We start from the raw sequence: 17,969 nt of genomic DNA on the forward strand, positions 1-17,969 counted from the left end.
GATAATGAAGTTTGACGCCGTTTCATGGGCGTACGCAGTTTAACCACTTAAGGACCAGGCCTATTTTTCAAACTTGTTGTTCACAAGTTAAAATCATTTTTTTTTTGCTAGAAAATAACTTAGAACCCCCAAACATTATATATTTTTTTTCAGACACCCTAGAAAATAAAATGGCGGTCGTTGCAATACTTTATGTCACACCGTATTTGTGCAGAGGTCTTATACACGCAATTTTTTTTTGGAATAAATACACTTTTTTTAAATAATAAAAAAAAAAAAAACAGTAAAGTTAGCCCAATTTTTTTTTTAATATTGTGAAATATAATATTACGCCGAGTAAATTGATACCCAACATGTCACGCTTCAAAATTGCGCCTGCTCATGGATTAGCAACAAACTCTGACTCTTAAAAACCTCCATAGGCGACGTTTAAAAATTTCTACAGGTTACCAGTTTTGAGTTACAGAGGAGGTCTAGGGCTAGAATTATTGCTCTCACTCTAACGATCGCAGCGATACCTCACATGTGTGGTTTGAACACCGTTTACATATGTGGGCGCTACTTATGTATGTGCTCGATTCTGCGCGTGAGCTCGGAGGGACGGGGCGTTTTAAAATTTTTTTTTTTTTTTTTTAACTTTTTATTTTTACACTGTCCTTTTTAAAAAAAAAATGTATCACATTTATTCCTATTACAAGGAATGTAAACATCCCTTGAAATAAAAAAAAAAACATGACAGGACCTCTTTAATGTGAGATCTGGGGGTCAAAAAGACCTCACATCTCACATTTACACTTAAAAGCAAATAAAAAAATCGTCCTCTTTAACGTCTTCAGATCGGCGCTATAGCAGAATGACGGCTACAGCGCGGAACTTCTTTGCCGGGAGTACGTCAACAGACGTCCTCCTGCAGGGTGAGCGCGGCACGCTCTGTTGATCAGCGATTCTATGAGACTCAGCTGATCACAGATCAGAGTAAGGGGTCGACCCCTTACCACATGATCAGCTGTCAGCCAATGACAGCTGATCATGTGATGTAAACAGAGACGGTAATTGGCTATTTTTTCTCTTCGCGCTGACAGCGTGAGAAGAAAAAAAAAAAGACGATCACCGGCAGCTCTCAGAGAGACATTGGTCCCGATCAAGGAGAGCTCCCGCCAGCTCATCTGTGCCCACCTGTGCCACCTGCCAGTGTCACCTACCAGTGCACAACAGTGCTGCCTACCAGCGCCACCCATCAGTGCCCACAGTGCCACCCATCACTGCCCAGAGTGCCACCTATCAGTGTCACCAATCAGTGCCTCATCAACAGTGCTGCCCATCAGTGTCACCTACCAGTGCCCATCAGTGTCACCTACCAGTGCCACCCATCAGTGCCCATCAGTGTCACCTATCAGTGCCTATCAGTACCATCTATCAGTGGTACCTATCAGTAACACCTATCAGTGCCCATCAGTGCCACCCATCAGGGCCCATCAGTGCCAACTTATTAGTCACCCATCTGTGCCCATCAGTGCTGCCTTATCTGTGCCTATCAGTGCCCATCAGTGAAGCCAATGAGTGCCCACCAGTGCCGCCACATCAGCGCATATCAATGATGGAGAAAAAATACCTGTTTGCAAAATGTATTAACAAACTAGGAAACATGATTTTTTTTTTTTCAAAAATTTCCATCTATTTTTGTTTATTTAGCAAAAAATAAAAACCCCAGCTGTGATTAAATACCACCAAAAGAAAGCTCTATTTGTGTGAAAAAAATGATAAAAATTTCATTTGGGTACAGTGTTGTATGACCGCGCAATTGTTGTTCAAAGTGTGACAGCGCTGAAAACTGAAAATTGGTCTGGGCCGGAGGGGGGTTTAAGTGCCCTGTGAGCAAGAGGTTAAGGCCGTTGGGCGGAAGTGACGCCTGACGTCGCTTTTGTCATCCAACGTCATTGAGTCGAGAGTGGGGGGGGGGGGGCATCATTCCTTCAATCAGCTCACAGCCTATCTGCTGCCATAACCCCGGTATTCTCAGTCAACGTACCGACGTACAGCTACTCACTCTGCTCAACCTCATCTTTTATATTTAACAGAGGAATCGGTCAGATTTTGTGTGCATGTGCCCTAAAATTTACTTTAGTGGATCCTCGACTGAAATTTTGTGTTTCGTAAACTGTTGTGCTAATGTTATGTGACAAAAACAAAAAATTGGAACGACCACCATTTTATTCTCCGGGTACCTCTATGATTAGGCCCTCGTGGGCAGAGCGAAATGCATCAGAGGGGTGTGGCTTAGGAGAAGTTCCAGGCTGAGGAGCAGAAAGGCGGCAAAAAAATTCCCAGATCCTTTTGTAAAATTGTGCGGCACCAAACTGAATTGTGCGCACAAAATTGCGTGCAGTCGCTTATGCGTGGGGGGGGGGGGGGGGCAACATGCCCGCTCTCCATCTTATCTGCCCACAGCTGACATGAAAAACATACAGGGCCATGGCATTACCTTCTAGCTATAAGAAAACAGGGCATTGGCCACACATGTGCAGCATGCACTCAATGCCAACCATGGGCATCTGGAGCAAGGGGGCAGAGAATGCGTACATCCATCCTACATCATGCATTCACTGGGAGGAGGGGGGAGTAGTTACACATCCTTGCCCTGGGTGCTGGATGAATCTGTCCCACTACTGGTTGTAAGTACCCCCGGCATTGTTATATGGTTTGTTCCATCCCTCTCCAATTCCCAAGGTGCTTCTTTTCTTGGACAGCTTGGCTCGCATATAAAAGTAATGAAAAATATAAATGAAGCCATAAGCAATAAAAAATGATTCATAAACTGAATACTATAATTACATACTTTGTCAAAAGTATTGGGACACCTGCCTTTACACGCACATGAACTTTAATGGCATCCCAGTCTTAGTCCGTAGAGTTCAGTATTGCGTTGGCCCATCCTTTGCAGCTATAAAAGCTTCAACTCTTCTGGGAAGGCCGTCCACAAGGTTTAGGAGTGTGTCTATGGGAATGTTTGACCATTCTTCCAGAAGAGCATTTGTGAAGTCAGGCACTGATGTTGGACAAGAAGGCCTGGATCACAGTCTGTGCTTCAATTCATCTCAAAGGTGTTCTATCGGGTTGAGGTCAGGACTCTGTGCAGGCCAGTCAAGTTCCTCCATCCCAAACTCGCTCAACCATGTCTTTACAGACCTTGCTTTGTGCACTGGCGGGCAGTCATGTTGGAACAGGAAGGGGCCATCCCCAAACTGTTCCCACAAAGTTGGGAACATGAAATTGTCCACTCTTCTGGGAAGGCTGTCCACAAGGTTTAGGAGTGTGTCTATGGGAATGTCAGCATACCAAGACATTTTGGACAATTTCACGCTCCCAACTTTGTTGGGAGCATGAAATGAGCCATTGCTTCAGTGCGCATGTGCCAATGACGTCGGCCCATGCTGATACAGGGGAGGTTTAGGAGATATCCGGGGTAGCTACAGGTAAGCCTTATTAGGCTTACCTGTAGTAAAAAGTGGTTGTAAAGGGTTTATTTTTTATTTTATTAAAATGTATTTCTTTTCACCTCCTTATTAACCCTTAGTTAACTCTAATCAGTCCTAGTTAACTCCTCTCTCCCCTTTTACCCTTAGAATTTTATTTTTCCTATTTTTAACTTCAATTTTTTTTCCCCATACATATTTTTTGTATCTCCATTTGTTTTTTCCTTGATGAATTCTTCAGTCACAAAAAAATGTGCAAAATTGGAAAAAAAAAATGATTTTTTCCCCCAGTTATATCATTTTAGTGCAATTTGTAAATTAAAGAATAACATTTATATTTTTTTTATTTACAGTAAAAACTTTTTTTTTAACATTCCTTTTATAGATTCCATATTTTTTTTTTTTTTTTTAATTAGATTTTATTTAAAGAAGGTTTTAAATTTTTCCCACCAAGGAAACAAACAAATGCCAAATGCAGCAACGCATAAAAAAAACAAATAGAAATATTTTTTAGCAACTATATTACCAAAAGAAAGCTAAAATATTTTTTTTTTTTTAAATTAGATTTTATTTAAAGAAGGTTTTACATTTTTCCCACCAAGGAAACAAACCAATGCCAAATCCAGCAACACATAAAAAAAAAAATAGAAGTATTTTTTAGCAACTATATTACCAAGAGAAAGCTAAAATAAAATTATTTTTTTAGATTAGATTTTATTTAAAGAAGGTTTTACATTTTTCCCACCAAGGAAGCAAACAAATGCCAAATCCAGCAACACATAAAAAAAAAAAAAAAAAAAAAGAAATATTTTTTAGCAACTATATTACTAAAAGAAAGCTTAGCCCCCCCCCCCCCCCAACTCCCCTGGTCTCCAGCATTATTGACAAATAAACAGGCCCATAGTGGAAATATATAAATAATGTCACTGGTCCATAAAGGGTAAAGTACAAAAGTTAAAGCGATAAATATATACAGTTACCAGAATGCAATATTTTTTTTATTATAATTGTCCTTAAAAGTAAAAAAAAAAAAAAAAAAAAAAAGAAAAGTAACAAGTGTATTTTTTTTGCACTAAGTATTCTAATTTCAGAATGCACATAAAAGATCTGAAATATGTGAGGCCAGTAGTGCCGTTACCTGTGAATTACTCACCTTGAGGTGTGGCTGATGGTAGGACCCAGATGGAGAGGACCAGAGGTAGCAGCATGATGCTGCCAAGCCTCTCGGAGGACGGAGGATGCTGCGAGGACACAACGATTATGTGCTGTGGACAGCCTGTTTTTGTGTTTCTGATTTACTTTATTTCAGGGCGTTGGCTTTATATGATTACGCTGAAAAAACACGGATTGGGAGGGGGGGGGGGTCGGGGGAGTATAAAATGCAAGTTGCTAAGAGCTACTTACAGGCTGAGATTACATCAGACATGATTGAACTGTCAGGGAACGGCCTGAGATGTGTTTTATCTTTTTATGGCGAGGGAAGAGAGCGCAGACATTAAATGCCGGATCGGAAAGCAACAGTTGGAATGAGATTGTATTGTTTACTACAGGGATTAAAGAGCGAGAAGTTTCTGCGAGGAATGCAGAATCACAATTAGGCCCTTATGTAGCTATTCCCCTCCTCACCCCTCCAACCCAACCCGACCCAAAAAGGGCAATAAATCAGCCAATCAGAAATCCTTATTCAGTGACCCCCCCCCCAACTGCTGGCATATGACATATGCATTTCATCACACTGCTCTTTGTATTATATTATTAAGGGTCAGACCACACAATGCAAATAAATTAATTAAACACAATAAAATAAAAGAATATGACAATATGAACTAAAAAAGAGAAGAGAAGAGAAGAGAAGAGAAGAGAAGAGAAGAGAAGAGAAGAGAAGAGAACAGAAGAGAAGAGAAGAGAAGAGAGAGAAGAGAAGGATAAGACAACATAACTAAAAAGAATAAGGGAATAGAAGAGAAGAGAAGAAAAGAGATTAATAAGACATCAACAAAAAAGATACGGAAGAGAGAGAGGAGAGGAGAGGAGAAGAGAAGAGAAGAGAAGAGAAGAGAAGAGAAGAGAAGAGAAGAGAAGAGAAGACAAGAGAAGAGAAGAGAAGAGAAGAGAAGAGAAGAGAAAAGAGAAGAGACGAGGAGAGGAGAGGAGAGGAGAGGAGAGGAGAAGAGAAGAGAAGAGAAGAGAAGAGAAGAGAAGAGAAGAGAAGAGAAGAGAAGAGAAGAGAAGAGAAGACAAGAGAAGAGAAGAGAAGAGAAGAGAAGAGAAAAGAGAAGAGACGAGGAGAGGAGAGGAGGGAGGAGAGGAGAGGAGAAGAGAAGAGAAGAGAAGAGAAGAGAAGAGAAGAGAAGAGAAAAGAAGAGAAGAGAAGAGAAGAGAAGAGAAGAGAAGAGAAGAGAAGAGAAGAGAAGAGACGAGGAGAGGAGAGGAGAGGAGAGGAGAGGAGAGAAGAGAAGAGGAGAGAAGAGAAGGATAAGACAACATAAACTAAAAAGAATAAGGGAAAAGAAGAGAATAAAAGAGAAGAGAATAATAAGACAACATCAACAAAAAAGAATAATGGAATAGAAGAGAAGGAAAGAGATTAATAAGACATCAACAAAAAAGAATACGTGAAAAGAAGAGAGAAGAGAAGAGAAGAGAAGAGAAGAGAAGAGAAGAGAAGAGAAGAGAAGAGAAGAGAAGAGAAGAGAAGAGAAGAGAAGAGAAGAAAAGAGAAGAGAAGAGAATAAGACAACATAAACTAAAAAGAATAAGGAAAAAGCAAAAAAAGGAGAGGAGAGGAGAGGAGAGGGGAGGTGAGGGGAGGGGAGAGAATAATAAGACAACATGAACGAAAAAGAATAAGGGATCCTTGTATCCCTTTGGTCATAGAAGTAATCCTCCTCAAAGTCTTCGTAGTCCTCAATGTCCTCAATGATTAAACATCCAGTGCAGTAACCCTAAGAACATTGCCAGGGATGTCATATCCTATGCAACAAGCCACCTTTGAAATCAGGTTCTGGGGGGGGGGGGGGGGGGGGGTGATAAGCTGTTCACAGTAGCAGAGACTTGGGAATTCTGGGAAATTTTGATCACATAGAGCAGGTGTCTCCAAATGTTCTAAACAAAGGGTCAGTTTACCGTTCTTCAGACTTAAAGGGAGCCGGACTGTGGTTATTGGGAGTAGAAAAGGTCCTGATGTCAGGGGGGAATAAACAATGCCCAATCTTTGGTGTCAGTGGGAGGAATAGTGCCCCATTGTTGGTGTCTTTAGGAGGAATTTTGCCCTATCATTGGTGTCATCTGGAGGAATTGTGCCTCATCATTGTCATCATGGAGAGGAATTTTGCCCCATCTTTGGTACCATTGGGAGGAATTGTGCCCCATCTTTGGTGTCATTGGTAGGAATTGTGCCCCATCGTTGGTGTTATTGGGAGGAAATGTGCCCCATCGTTGGTGTCATTGGGAGGAATTGTGCCTCATCTTTGGTATCATTGGGAGGAATTGTGCCCCATCTTTGGTATCTTTGGGAGGAATTGTGCCCCATCTTTGGTATCATTGGGAGGAATTGTGCCTCATCATTGGTATCATGGAGGGGAATTTTGCCCCATCTTTGGTATCATTGGGAGGAATTGTGCCCCATCTTTGGTATCATTGGGAAGAATTGTGCCCCATCTTTGGTATCATTGGGAGGAATTGTGCCCCATCTTTGGTATCATTGGGAGGAATTGTGCCCCATCTTTGGTGTCATTGGGAGGAAATGTGCCCCATCATTGGTGTCATTGGGAGGAATTGTGCCCCATCTTTGGTATCATTAGGAGAAAATGTGCCCCACTGCCCCATCTTTGGTATCATTAGGAGGAAATGTGCCCCATCATTGGTATCATGGAGAGGAATTTCGGGGTCAAAGCCAACCACAACCTGGCTCCCAGCTACATCACTTACCTAGCCTCAAAATACCAACCTAATCATTCTCTCCTCTCCTCACAAGACCTCCTGCTCTCAAACTCCCTTGTCACCTCATCCCATGCTCGCTTTCAGGACTTCTCCAGAGCCTCCCCCATCCTCTGGAATGCTCTACCCCAATCTGTCTGACTTTCTCCTACTTTGTCCACTTTCTGACGATTCCTGAAAACTCATCTCTTCAGAGAAGACTATCTGGCCCCCACCTAACAACTCTACATTTATCTTCTCAATCAGCACATCCCCCATAGTTATTACCTCTTGTATCTCTTGACCTTCCCTCTTAGATTGTAAGCTCTAAGGAGCAGGGTCCTCTGATTCCTACTGTATTAAAGTGTATTGTATTTGTACTGTCTACCCTCAAGTTGTAAAGCACTGCGTAAACTGTTGGCGCTATATAAATCCTGTACAATAATAATAATCATTGGTGTCATTGGGAGGAATTCTGCCCCTTCATTGGTGTCAGTAGAGGGGTGAATATCTCCCGTTGTTGGTATCAGTGGATGAAGATCGTGCCCCAAGGGCCAGATCAAAGCAAGCAAAGGGTTGCATCTGGCTTCCGGTCTGCAGTTTGGAGACCACTGACATCATAGAGATTAAGTGACTGATGGCATGCCGAAAAAAGAGAATTAAAGCAGTATTAAACCCATAAAAAACCCCATTTATTATATTGCAGCTTACCAATTCATAACCCTGTCATGTTTGTTTTCTATTACAAGTGATGTTTACATTCCTTGTAATAGGAATAAAAGTGACACCATTAAAAAAAAAAAGAAAAGAAAAAAGAACCGTGTAAAAATAAAAAATAAAAGGTAAAATAAATAAGAAAAGAAAAATAATTTTTTTTTAAACGCGCCCCGTCCCGCCGAGCCTGCATGCAGAAGCGAACGCATACGTGAGTAGCGCCCGCATATGAAAACGGTGTTCAAACCACACATGTGAGGTATCGCCGCAATCGGTAGAGCGAGAGCAATAATTCTAGCCCTAGACCTCCTCTGTAACTCAAAACATGCAACCTGTAGAATTTTTTAAACGTCGCCTATGGAGATTTTTAGGGGTAAAAGTTTGTCGCCATTCCACGAGCGGGCACAATTTTGAAGCGTGACATGTTGGGTATCAATTTACTCGGCGTAACATTATGTTTCATAATATAAAAAGAAAAATTGGGCTAACTTTACTGTTGTCTTATTTTTTAATTCAAAAAAGTGTATTTTTTTCCCCCAAAAAAAGTGCGATTGTAAGACCGCTGCGCAAATACGGTGTGATAGTAAGTATTGCAACGACCGCCATTTTATTCTCTAGGGTGTTAGAAAAAAAAATGTATAATGTTTGGGGGTTCTAAGCCATTTTCTAGCAAAAAAAAAAAATCTGTTTTTAACTTGTAAACAACAAATCTCAGAAAGAGGATCGGTCCTTAAGTGGTTAAATTTGTTAGTGTATTTAAATCTGCTAGTACATCTAACACCCCCTTCCCCTCAGACTGATAATGCGGCTGTCCAAAGGTGTTTCTATTGCTCTTTCATACAGAGGGGGCGCTCTAATACAGGCGGTGTGTTGCTGGCCAGATCACCAGGTGAAAACAGAGGTGGGGAAAAAAGCCTAAAAAAAAAAAAAAAAAAAAAGAAAACAAATGCAGCCTCCAAATCTATGCAGAATATTACATTTTTGGGTTTAATACCGCTTTTATTTTTAATATCACTATAAAATTCAAAACAATAAGTGTAATAATTATAGAGATATCAACTGTCATTTCTATTCATATAAAAAAATGTGAGATTTCATTTTTAGACATTGTCCCCAAGTTGTCCCTACGTTGGGTTCCTCGTATGAAGGTGGGCGGGGCGGTCGGTCGGTCAATGGTCCACCCCCTTCTACTCCTTCTACTTTCCAAACCCTGAGAACTTGCACAATGTCTTCCAGCCAGATGGAAATTCAGTCACTTAATGAATTATTCAGCCCATTATAAAGCATCGGCCAAATACATCATTATTATCAATTAACTTTAAGTGATAAGATTCTCGCAATTCGCAGAAGTAAATAAGGAGATGGCCGTCATTAGGGCTAAATAACAACAAAAAAAAATGATTCACTTTACAGAAAAAAAAAAAAAAAGAAAATCTTTCACTGGCAACTTTCTGTACTGCAATATTTAATAGTGAAGTCATTAACAAAAAAAGAAAGAAAAAAAAAAAAAAATCGCCATGTTAGAGATACTAAGATAATGAAGACTGAGGTTTGCATTACCGATTTCAGTTGAAGTTGGGCTGTCCATAGATTACAGAGCAGTAGTTGTCAACTTTCTTGATATACACTATATTGTCAAAAGTTTTGGGACGCTGGGCTTTACACGCACATGATCTTCAATGGCATCCCAGTCTTAGTCCGTAGAGTTCAATATTGAGTTGGCCCAACCTTTGCAGCTATAACAGCTTCAACTCTTCTGGGAAGGCCGTCCACAAGGTTTAGGAGGGTGTCTACGGGAATGTTTGACCATTCTTCCAGAAGCATACTGGTTAGGTCGGGCACTGATGTTGGACGAGAAGGCCTGACTCACAGTCTCCACTAATTCATCCCAAAGGTGTTCTATTGGGTTGAGGTCAGGACCAGTCAAGATCCTCCACCTCAAACTCGCTCATCCATATCTTTATGGACCTTGCTTTGTGCACTGGTGTGCAGTAATGTTGGAACAGGAAGGGGCCATCCCCAAACTGTTCCCACAAAGTTGGGAGCATGAAATTGTCCAAAATGTCTTGGTATGCTGACGCCTTAAGAGTTCCCTTCACTGGAAATAAGAGGTCAAGCCCAACCCCTGATAAACAACCCCAAACCCCAAAAGTTTGGGGTGAAGGAACTTGACTGCCCTGCACAGAGCCCTGACCTCAACCCAATAGAACATCTTTGGGATGAATTAGAGTGGAGACTGCGAGCCAGGCCTTCTTGTCCACATCAGTGCCTGACCTCACAAATCCTCTTCTGGAGGAATGGTCAAACGTTCCCATAGACACACTCCTAAACCTCTGTGCAGGCCAGTCAAGTTCCTCCACCCCAAACTCGCTCATCTATGTCTTTATGGACCTTGCTTTGTGCACTGGTGTGTTGTCATGTTGGAACAAGAAGGGGCCATCCCCAAACTGTTCCCACAAAGTTGGGAGCATGAAATTGTCCAAAATGTCTTGGTATGCTGACGCCTTAAGAGTTCCCTTCACTGGAACTAAGGGGCCAAGCCCAACCCCTGAAAAACAACCCCAAACCCCAAAAATTAGGGGTGGAGGAACTTGACTGGCCTACACAGAGCCCTGACCTCAACCCAGAAGAGTGGACACAGACAAACAGCTATTTCTTCAGAATAACAAAAGGTAGAATCTGCAAAAAAGTCCCTGCAATGTACGGAGATCACCCACAGAGGAATATTTATTTCTCAACAAAAGTGGAATTACTCTTCAAGAAACTTCTCAGTATAGAACTATGTAGTATAATGATGATGTAGGAGTGCAAACTTCAACTGTTCTTTTCACTTTTATTTGTAATGTATTAAAGCAATGGATAAAAATGATTGCCAGCCTGGGGCACTGACGTCATGTCCCTCTTACCTCCTTTGTCATGTATTCTCATTGAATGTAGCAGACAGACGGGGACAGAAAGTCACTATAATGATATCCTTGTATTGCCGGTGGTGAGCCGGGTCTGACAAGCAGCTCCAAGGCTAACAGTTCTCATGAGAATAGTATGACTTTCTTCAAAGTCACAACCAGCTAATAAAAATAATGATAGAACTGGGGTGAAAAATAAGTATATTGACAGATTGTCAATTGTTTGAAATCTCATAATATGAAGAAAATACACAGATGATCCACGGAATATACTTGAGGATCAGGAAAACAAAAGGTTTTCCCTTGCTGGAGCAAATTGGACCATACTTTGCCTTCCTCTGGATCAGAGGTCCCCAAACTGCAGACCACAGGCCAAATGTGTTCCTTTGCTTGACTTTATCCAGCCCTTGGGGTACTATTCCATCCACTGACACCAAAGGCAGGGCACTATTCCTCCCACTGACACCAGAGATGGGGAAATAATTCACCTACTGACACCAATGATGGAGCACTATTCCTCCAACTGACGCCAAGGATGGGGTACCTTTCCTCCAACTGACACCATAGATGGGGCACTATTCCTCCCACTGACACCATAGATGGGGCACTATTCCTCCCACTGACACCATAGATGGGGTACTATTCCTCCCACTGACACCAATGATGGGGCACTATTCCTCCCACTGACACCATAGATGGGGTACTATTCCTCCAACTGACACCATAGATGGGGCACTATTCCTCCAACTGACACCAATGATGGGGCACTATTCCTCCCACTGACACCATAGATGGGGTACTATTCCTCCAACTGACACCAATGGTGGGGTACTATTCCTCCCACTGACACCATAGATGGGGCACTATTCCTCCAACTGACACCAATGATGGGGCACTATTCCTCCCACTGACACCATAGATGGGGTACTATTCCTCCAACTGACACCAATGGTGGGGCATTATTTCTCCCACTGACATCAAGGGTGAAATTTTCTTTTTCTCCCACTGACCACCAAGCCTATGGCATTGTTTACTCTCACCGATGCCAGGGCATTCTGTACTCCCATTGGCCACAGTCCGGCCCCCCTAAAGTTTGAAGGGTAGTAAACTGGCCCTTTGTTTTGAACGTTGGGAGACCCCTGCTCTGGATCAAATGTAGGTACAGGGTTCTGTATGTGGAGGTTTCCTCTTAATTTATTCAATTGTTTATTGGTTGAACTAGTGACTTGTGTCCTTCTTTGACCAAACTACAGTATGTATAACTGTGGAGACTCATACAATGTCTGGACTCCAAAGTGCACAATTCCCCACCAATCAGACAACTCTATATACCAATATTAGAAAAAAAACACAAAGTGAGAAACTTGAGGTTCTCATAATTAACATGTTTCTAAACTCAGATGGCCACTGATTGTCAGAGAAATAACAGAAGCCAGACAGTCAATATCGGCACTTTCCCGTGGTAGAATGGTGCTCCAGCGCGGAACGGCACGGGCGCATGCGCATTGGAGCGCGCATAACGTGAATCTCCTTGCTGACCTATAAAAGGCTGCTCAGTCCCATGTTTAATTGATGGTTCGTCTCTCGGCTTCCTGTGTTCTTGCCTCAGTACTCTGCTATCTTGTACATACCTGTTGTGACTTGGATTGACCCTGACCTGCTCTGATCTTCTCCAGTACTTCGACCCCGGCTTGCCTGAGGACTTCTCTACTCTACCTGCTGTCAGTGTTTTGACCTCAGCTTGTTTAAAGGACTTTCTCCTGTCTCACCTACCTGCCTTCCTGTGTATGACCGCGGATAGTACTAAGGACTCGCTTCTACTTGACTTCCTGTGTTTGACCCCCCCGGCTTCCTCCAAGGACTTCTCTGCAGTCTCTACTTACGGAATCCGCCGGGTTAGAGCCCCAGCCGGTCATTTTACTCCAGACTGGTGCCAAGCCTACCACAGCACGGTGTACCAGCTCTTACTCCATAGGAATAAACTGCATAGTGCTGACATACAGTGCCTTGAAAAAGTATTCATACCCCTTGAGATTTTCCCCATTTTGTCATGTTACAACCAAAAACGTAAATGTATTTTATTGGGATTTTATGTGATAGACCAACACAAAGTGGCACATAATTGTGAAGTGGAAGGAAAATGATAAATGGTTTTCACATTTTTTTTTATAAATAAATATGTGAAAAGTGTATGGCGCCCCCCGGAGTCAATACTTTGTAGAACCCCCTTTTACTGCAATTACAGCTGCAAGTCTTTTTGGGAATGTCTCTACCAGCTTTGCACATCTAGAGAGTGACATTTTTGCCCATTCTTCTTTGTTAAATATCTCAAGCTCTGTCATATTGGATGGAGAGCGTCTGTGAACAGCAATTTTCATGTCTTGCCACAGATTCTCAATTGGATTTAGGTCTGGACTGTGACTGGGCCATTCTAACACATGAATATGCTTTGATCTAAACCATTCCATTGTAGATCTGGCTGTATGTTTCGGGTTGTTGTCCTGCTGGAAGGTGAACCTCCGCCCCAGTCTCAGGTCTTTTGAAGACTCTAACAGGTTTTCTTCTAAGATTGTCCTGTATTTGGTTCCATCCATCTTCCCATCAACTCTGACCAGCTTCCCTGTCCCTGCTGAAGAAAAGCATCCCCACAACATGATGCTGCTACCACCATGTTTCACAGTGGGGATGGTGTGTTCAGGGTGATGTGCAGTGTTAGTTTTACACCACACATAGCGTTTTGCTTTTAGGCCAAAAAGTTCAGTTTTGGTCTCATCTGACCAGAGCACCTTCTTCCACATGTTTGCTGTGTCCTCCACATGGCTTCTCACAAACTGCAAACAGGACTTCTTATGGCTTTCTTTCAACAATGTCTTTCTTCTTGTCACTCTTCCATAAAGGTCAGATTTGTGGAGAGCACAACTAATAGTTGTCCTGTGGACAGATTCTCCCACCTGAGCTGTGGATCTCTGCAGCTCCTCCAGAGTTACCATGGACCTCTTGGCTCTTCTCTGATGAATGTTCTCCATGCTGTCAGCTTAGGTGGACGGCCATGTCTTGGTGATAATGGTGACATCATTGACCTAAGGTGGCCATATTTGGACAATGTCCTTGGTATCAATTCTTGAAGCCCTTTCCCAGCATAGCTTAGCAGTACACGGGGCATGCTGATAGGAAGAAAGAGTAGAGTGACAGAGAGAAGAGCTCATCAGTCTGCTGCTTCTCCCTTCACTGTCCAGTCAAGTTTGGCTGAAGTTGAGCTTTAATCTTATTGTACATTGACTTATAATATGCAGTTCTAAAAATCCACTGCAGTACTCTTCCCCTGCAGACCATGTTATTCTCAGTGTAGGTGTTCATTTCTCCATCTGTATCAGAAGAGGAAAAAAAAAATTTTGCATAGGCCTAAAATACATTTGTTTCTTCATGAAGACACGACATACCTGAACTATGTAAATAGTATTTTAATACTTACATAATGCTTACAGGAACTGGACAGCAGCTTTGCATATGTTGCCTTTTGTTTCATTTTTTATGATAAGTGTGATGGTTACACTGCCAGATCCCACCGACGCCCCCAAAATGTAACAGTTAAAGTGGAACATAATTGTATCCGAGCACCACAAACCGGAAACCCCATTAAAGTGGTTGTATAGTGTTTTTTTTTTTAACTTTTACCTACAGGTAAGCCTATAATAAGGCTTACCTGTAGGTAAAAAAAATATCTCCTAAACCTTTACAGTTTAGGAGATATTCCCCTTGCTATGCGCCGCTGACTGCAGCGGCGCATGCGCACAGGGGATTCTCGGCTGAAGGCCCAGCAACTGCCGGACCTTGCCGGGTAAGAAATCTCCCGCGTGCATGCGCGGGAGTGATGACATCGCGGCTCCAGCCACTCACAGCGCTGGAACCGCGATACCCGGAAGACACGCCGAGGCAACATGACAGCTCCCTCGGCGTGGACCAGGTAAGATACCGACGCCTCGTTCTAAGGTAAGTATTCCATAATGAGCTAGTATGCGGTGCATGCTAGCTCATTATGCCTTTTGCTTTACAGGGGTAAAAAAAAAAATTTCAGCGGGTATACAACGGCTTTAAACTCATTTTTAATATTCAAAGCAAACTCCCCCATCCATCCATGTCTCCATGCTTTATCTTGTTGAGAGATCAGCATTCTTCCCACTGACCAAAACACCCTCCTAGTACTTCTAGCCATGGCTATCTTGAGTAAGGGTAGATGATTCATGTAGCATTTACTTCCTGGAATCCACCTGCCCTTAGCTCAGGTATGCAGGCAGGAGGGTGTGTGTGTAGCTGAGAAAGTTCCTCCTCCCCTCCTCCAGATGAAAGAAAAAAAAAATGCCCATGAAGACTCCTGGAATGTATGACATCATTTCGGCCTAGGAAGCAACTGAAAAAATGTAAAAAAAAAAAATATATATATGTGTGTGTGTACTGTGTAAAAAATAAAAAAAATACTATATACTGTATATATATATATATATATATATATATATACAGGGCTTTTTTTCAGGGGGAACTTGGTGGAACTCAGTTCCACCACCTCTGGCTCAGACCCTTTGGTGCCTGCTCACCACAATCACTTGTAAACAACGAAGTCCGGTTTCTGTGTTTACAAGTGACAGCTCTGCACTCTGTATGTAATGCAATCCTGATATTTAATGCCCCTGTAAGACCCCCCTACTGTTTTCATGAAATTTGACTGACCACACCCACTATTTGATGTGATTTGAAGGGTGTGTGTGGGAGGAGGGGTCTTGCCGGGGCCGTGGTTAGGTTCCAGCACCTATTGTTTGAGAAAAAAAGTCCTGTATATATACAGTATCTCACAAAAGTGAGTACACCCCTCACATCTTTGTAAATCTTTTCTTCTATCTTTTCATGTGACAACACTGAAGAAATGACACTTGTCTACAATGTAAAGTAGTGAGTGTACAGCTTGTATAACAGTGTAAATTTGCTGTCCCCTCAAAATAACTCAACACACAGCCATTAATGTCTAAACCACTGGCAACAAAAGTGAGTACACCCCTAAGTGAAAATGTCCAAATTGGGCCCAATTAGACATTTTCCCTCCCTGGTGTCATGTGACTCGTTAGTGTTACAAGGTCTCAGGTGTGAATGGGGAGCAGGTGTGTTACATTTGGTGTTATCGCTCTCACTCTCTCATACTGGTCACTGGAAGTTCAACATGGCACCTCATGGCAAAGAATTCTCTGAGGATCTGAAAAAAAAAGAATTGTTGCTCTACATAAAGATGGCCTAGGCTATAAGAAGATTGCCAAGACCCTGAAACTGGGCTGCAGCATTCCGAATTCGGATAATTTGTTTTGTTATTATATATTTCAGATTCGTTGAAATTCGTTACTATTGTGTTTCGGAAATTCGGATTCCATCCACATCTCCAAATCACAAAAATTCCTTCCAAATGTCAATTTGTAACAAAACGTATCGCACTTGTCTATTACTGATAGATCGGGAGAATTAAACGATCATTCGATGTGTTGTACGCCTATTGATCATATCGATTTATCTACCGTGCTAAAATCAGATTTTCCATTCAGACTTTTCAAAATAACTTTAATAACCACTAGCCGCCCGCCCACTGCCATATGACGTGATCGCCTTCCTGGGCCACTAGGGGGCGCGCGCCCGGCGCATTACTGGGGTCCCGATGCGCGTGACCAGTGGCCGCGATGTCCGCCGGGCACCCACAATTCCCCAGTAACTGAGCAGGGCCATAGATCTGTGTGTTTAAACACACAGATCCACATCCTGTAAGAGGAGAGGAGACCAATGGTGTCTTCCTTGTACATAGGGACACCGATCAGTCACCTCCCCCAGTCAGTCCCCTCCCCCCCACAGTTAGAATCACCTCCCAGGACACACATTTAACCCCTCAATCGCCCCCTAGTGTTAACCCCTTCCCTGCCAGTCACTTTTACACAGTAATCAATGCTTTTTAATAGCACGGATCGCTGTATAAATGTGAATGGTCCCAAAAATGTGTCAAAGGTGTCCAATTTGTCCGCCAAAATATCGCAGTCACGATAAAAATGGCAGATCGCCGCCATTACTAGTAAAAAAAAAAAAAATAATAATAAAGATGCCATAAATCAATAACCTATTTTGTAGATGTTATAACTTTTGCGCAAACCAATCAATATAAGCTTATTGCGATTTTTTTTAACCAAAAATGTGCAGAAGAATACGTATCGGCCTAAACTGAGGAAAAAAAATTGTTTAAAAAAAAAAAAATCGGATATCTTTTGTTTAAAGCGCAAGAAATAAAAACCACAGAGGTGATCAAATACCACCAAAAGAAAGCTCTATTTTTGGGGGAAAAATGATAAAAATTTCATTTGGGTACAGTGTAGCATGACCGCGCAACTGTCATTCAAAGAGTGACAGCGCTGACAGCTGAAAAATGGCTTGAGCAGGAAGGGGGTGAAAGTGCCCGGTATTGAGGTGGTTAATGAAATTTACTGGTGTAGTTCAAAATCGGCGATTGACGCAGTTTGAATATTTTTTAATAATCAATAGATCGGATCCTAATATCCAGATGTGTGATGAATCAATCAGGTTGTTATCTTTACAGCCCCATAAAGGATATAACACAGATTGTAACATGTACTGCCATCTTGTGGTGATTTAAGTAAACTTCAAGTCTCAAATATGGATTATAACGTGTGCTTAAAAAGTGAAAGGGATTAACGGATTGTTACTTTTTTTTTTTCTTCTTTTTTTTTTTTTTAACAATAGATTTTTATTGAAGGGATTTTCTTTTTTTTTTTTTTTTTTTTTTTTTTCATCTTTTAACAGGAGGAAAAACACAACTAAAAGCTTTTCAGGGTTTGTGCTACAAAAAGAATCTGCGATCTCCAGCGCCTGTCAGTCCACTCCAAAGGAACATGGATGGATGGATGGATGGATGGATGGA

General features: G+C 42.0%; 1 protein-coding gene across 2 annotated transcripts in view; it reads right to left on the minus strand.

Moving 5' to 3' along the window:
• LOC141110401 (uncharacterized) overlaps nucleotides 1-17,969 on the minus strand; it is a 79,587-nt gene that overhangs the window by 22,610 nt on the left and 39,008 nt on the right. The window contains exon 1 of one of the 2 annotated variants that reach the window (XM_073601732.1): nucleotides 4,627-4,815. The exons of the other annotated variant lie outside the window; for it this stretch is intronic. Within the exon in view, the coding sequence (XP_073457833.1) occupies nucleotides 4,627-4,681 (55 nt within the window). The 5' untranslated portion in view covers nucleotides 4,682-4,815. Of the gene's footprint in view, nucleotides 1-4,626; nucleotides 4,816-17,969 lie in introns of those variants that run through there. 2 annotated transcript variants of the gene reach the window in all.

Source organism: Aquarana catesbeiana, linkage group LG10, assembly GCF_042186555.1.
Source record: "Aquarana catesbeiana isolate 2022-GZ linkage group LG10, ASM4218655v1, whole genome shotgun sequence".
Lineage (NCBI taxonomy): Eukaryota > Metazoa > Chordata > Amphibia > Anura > Ranidae > Aquarana > Aquarana catesbeiana.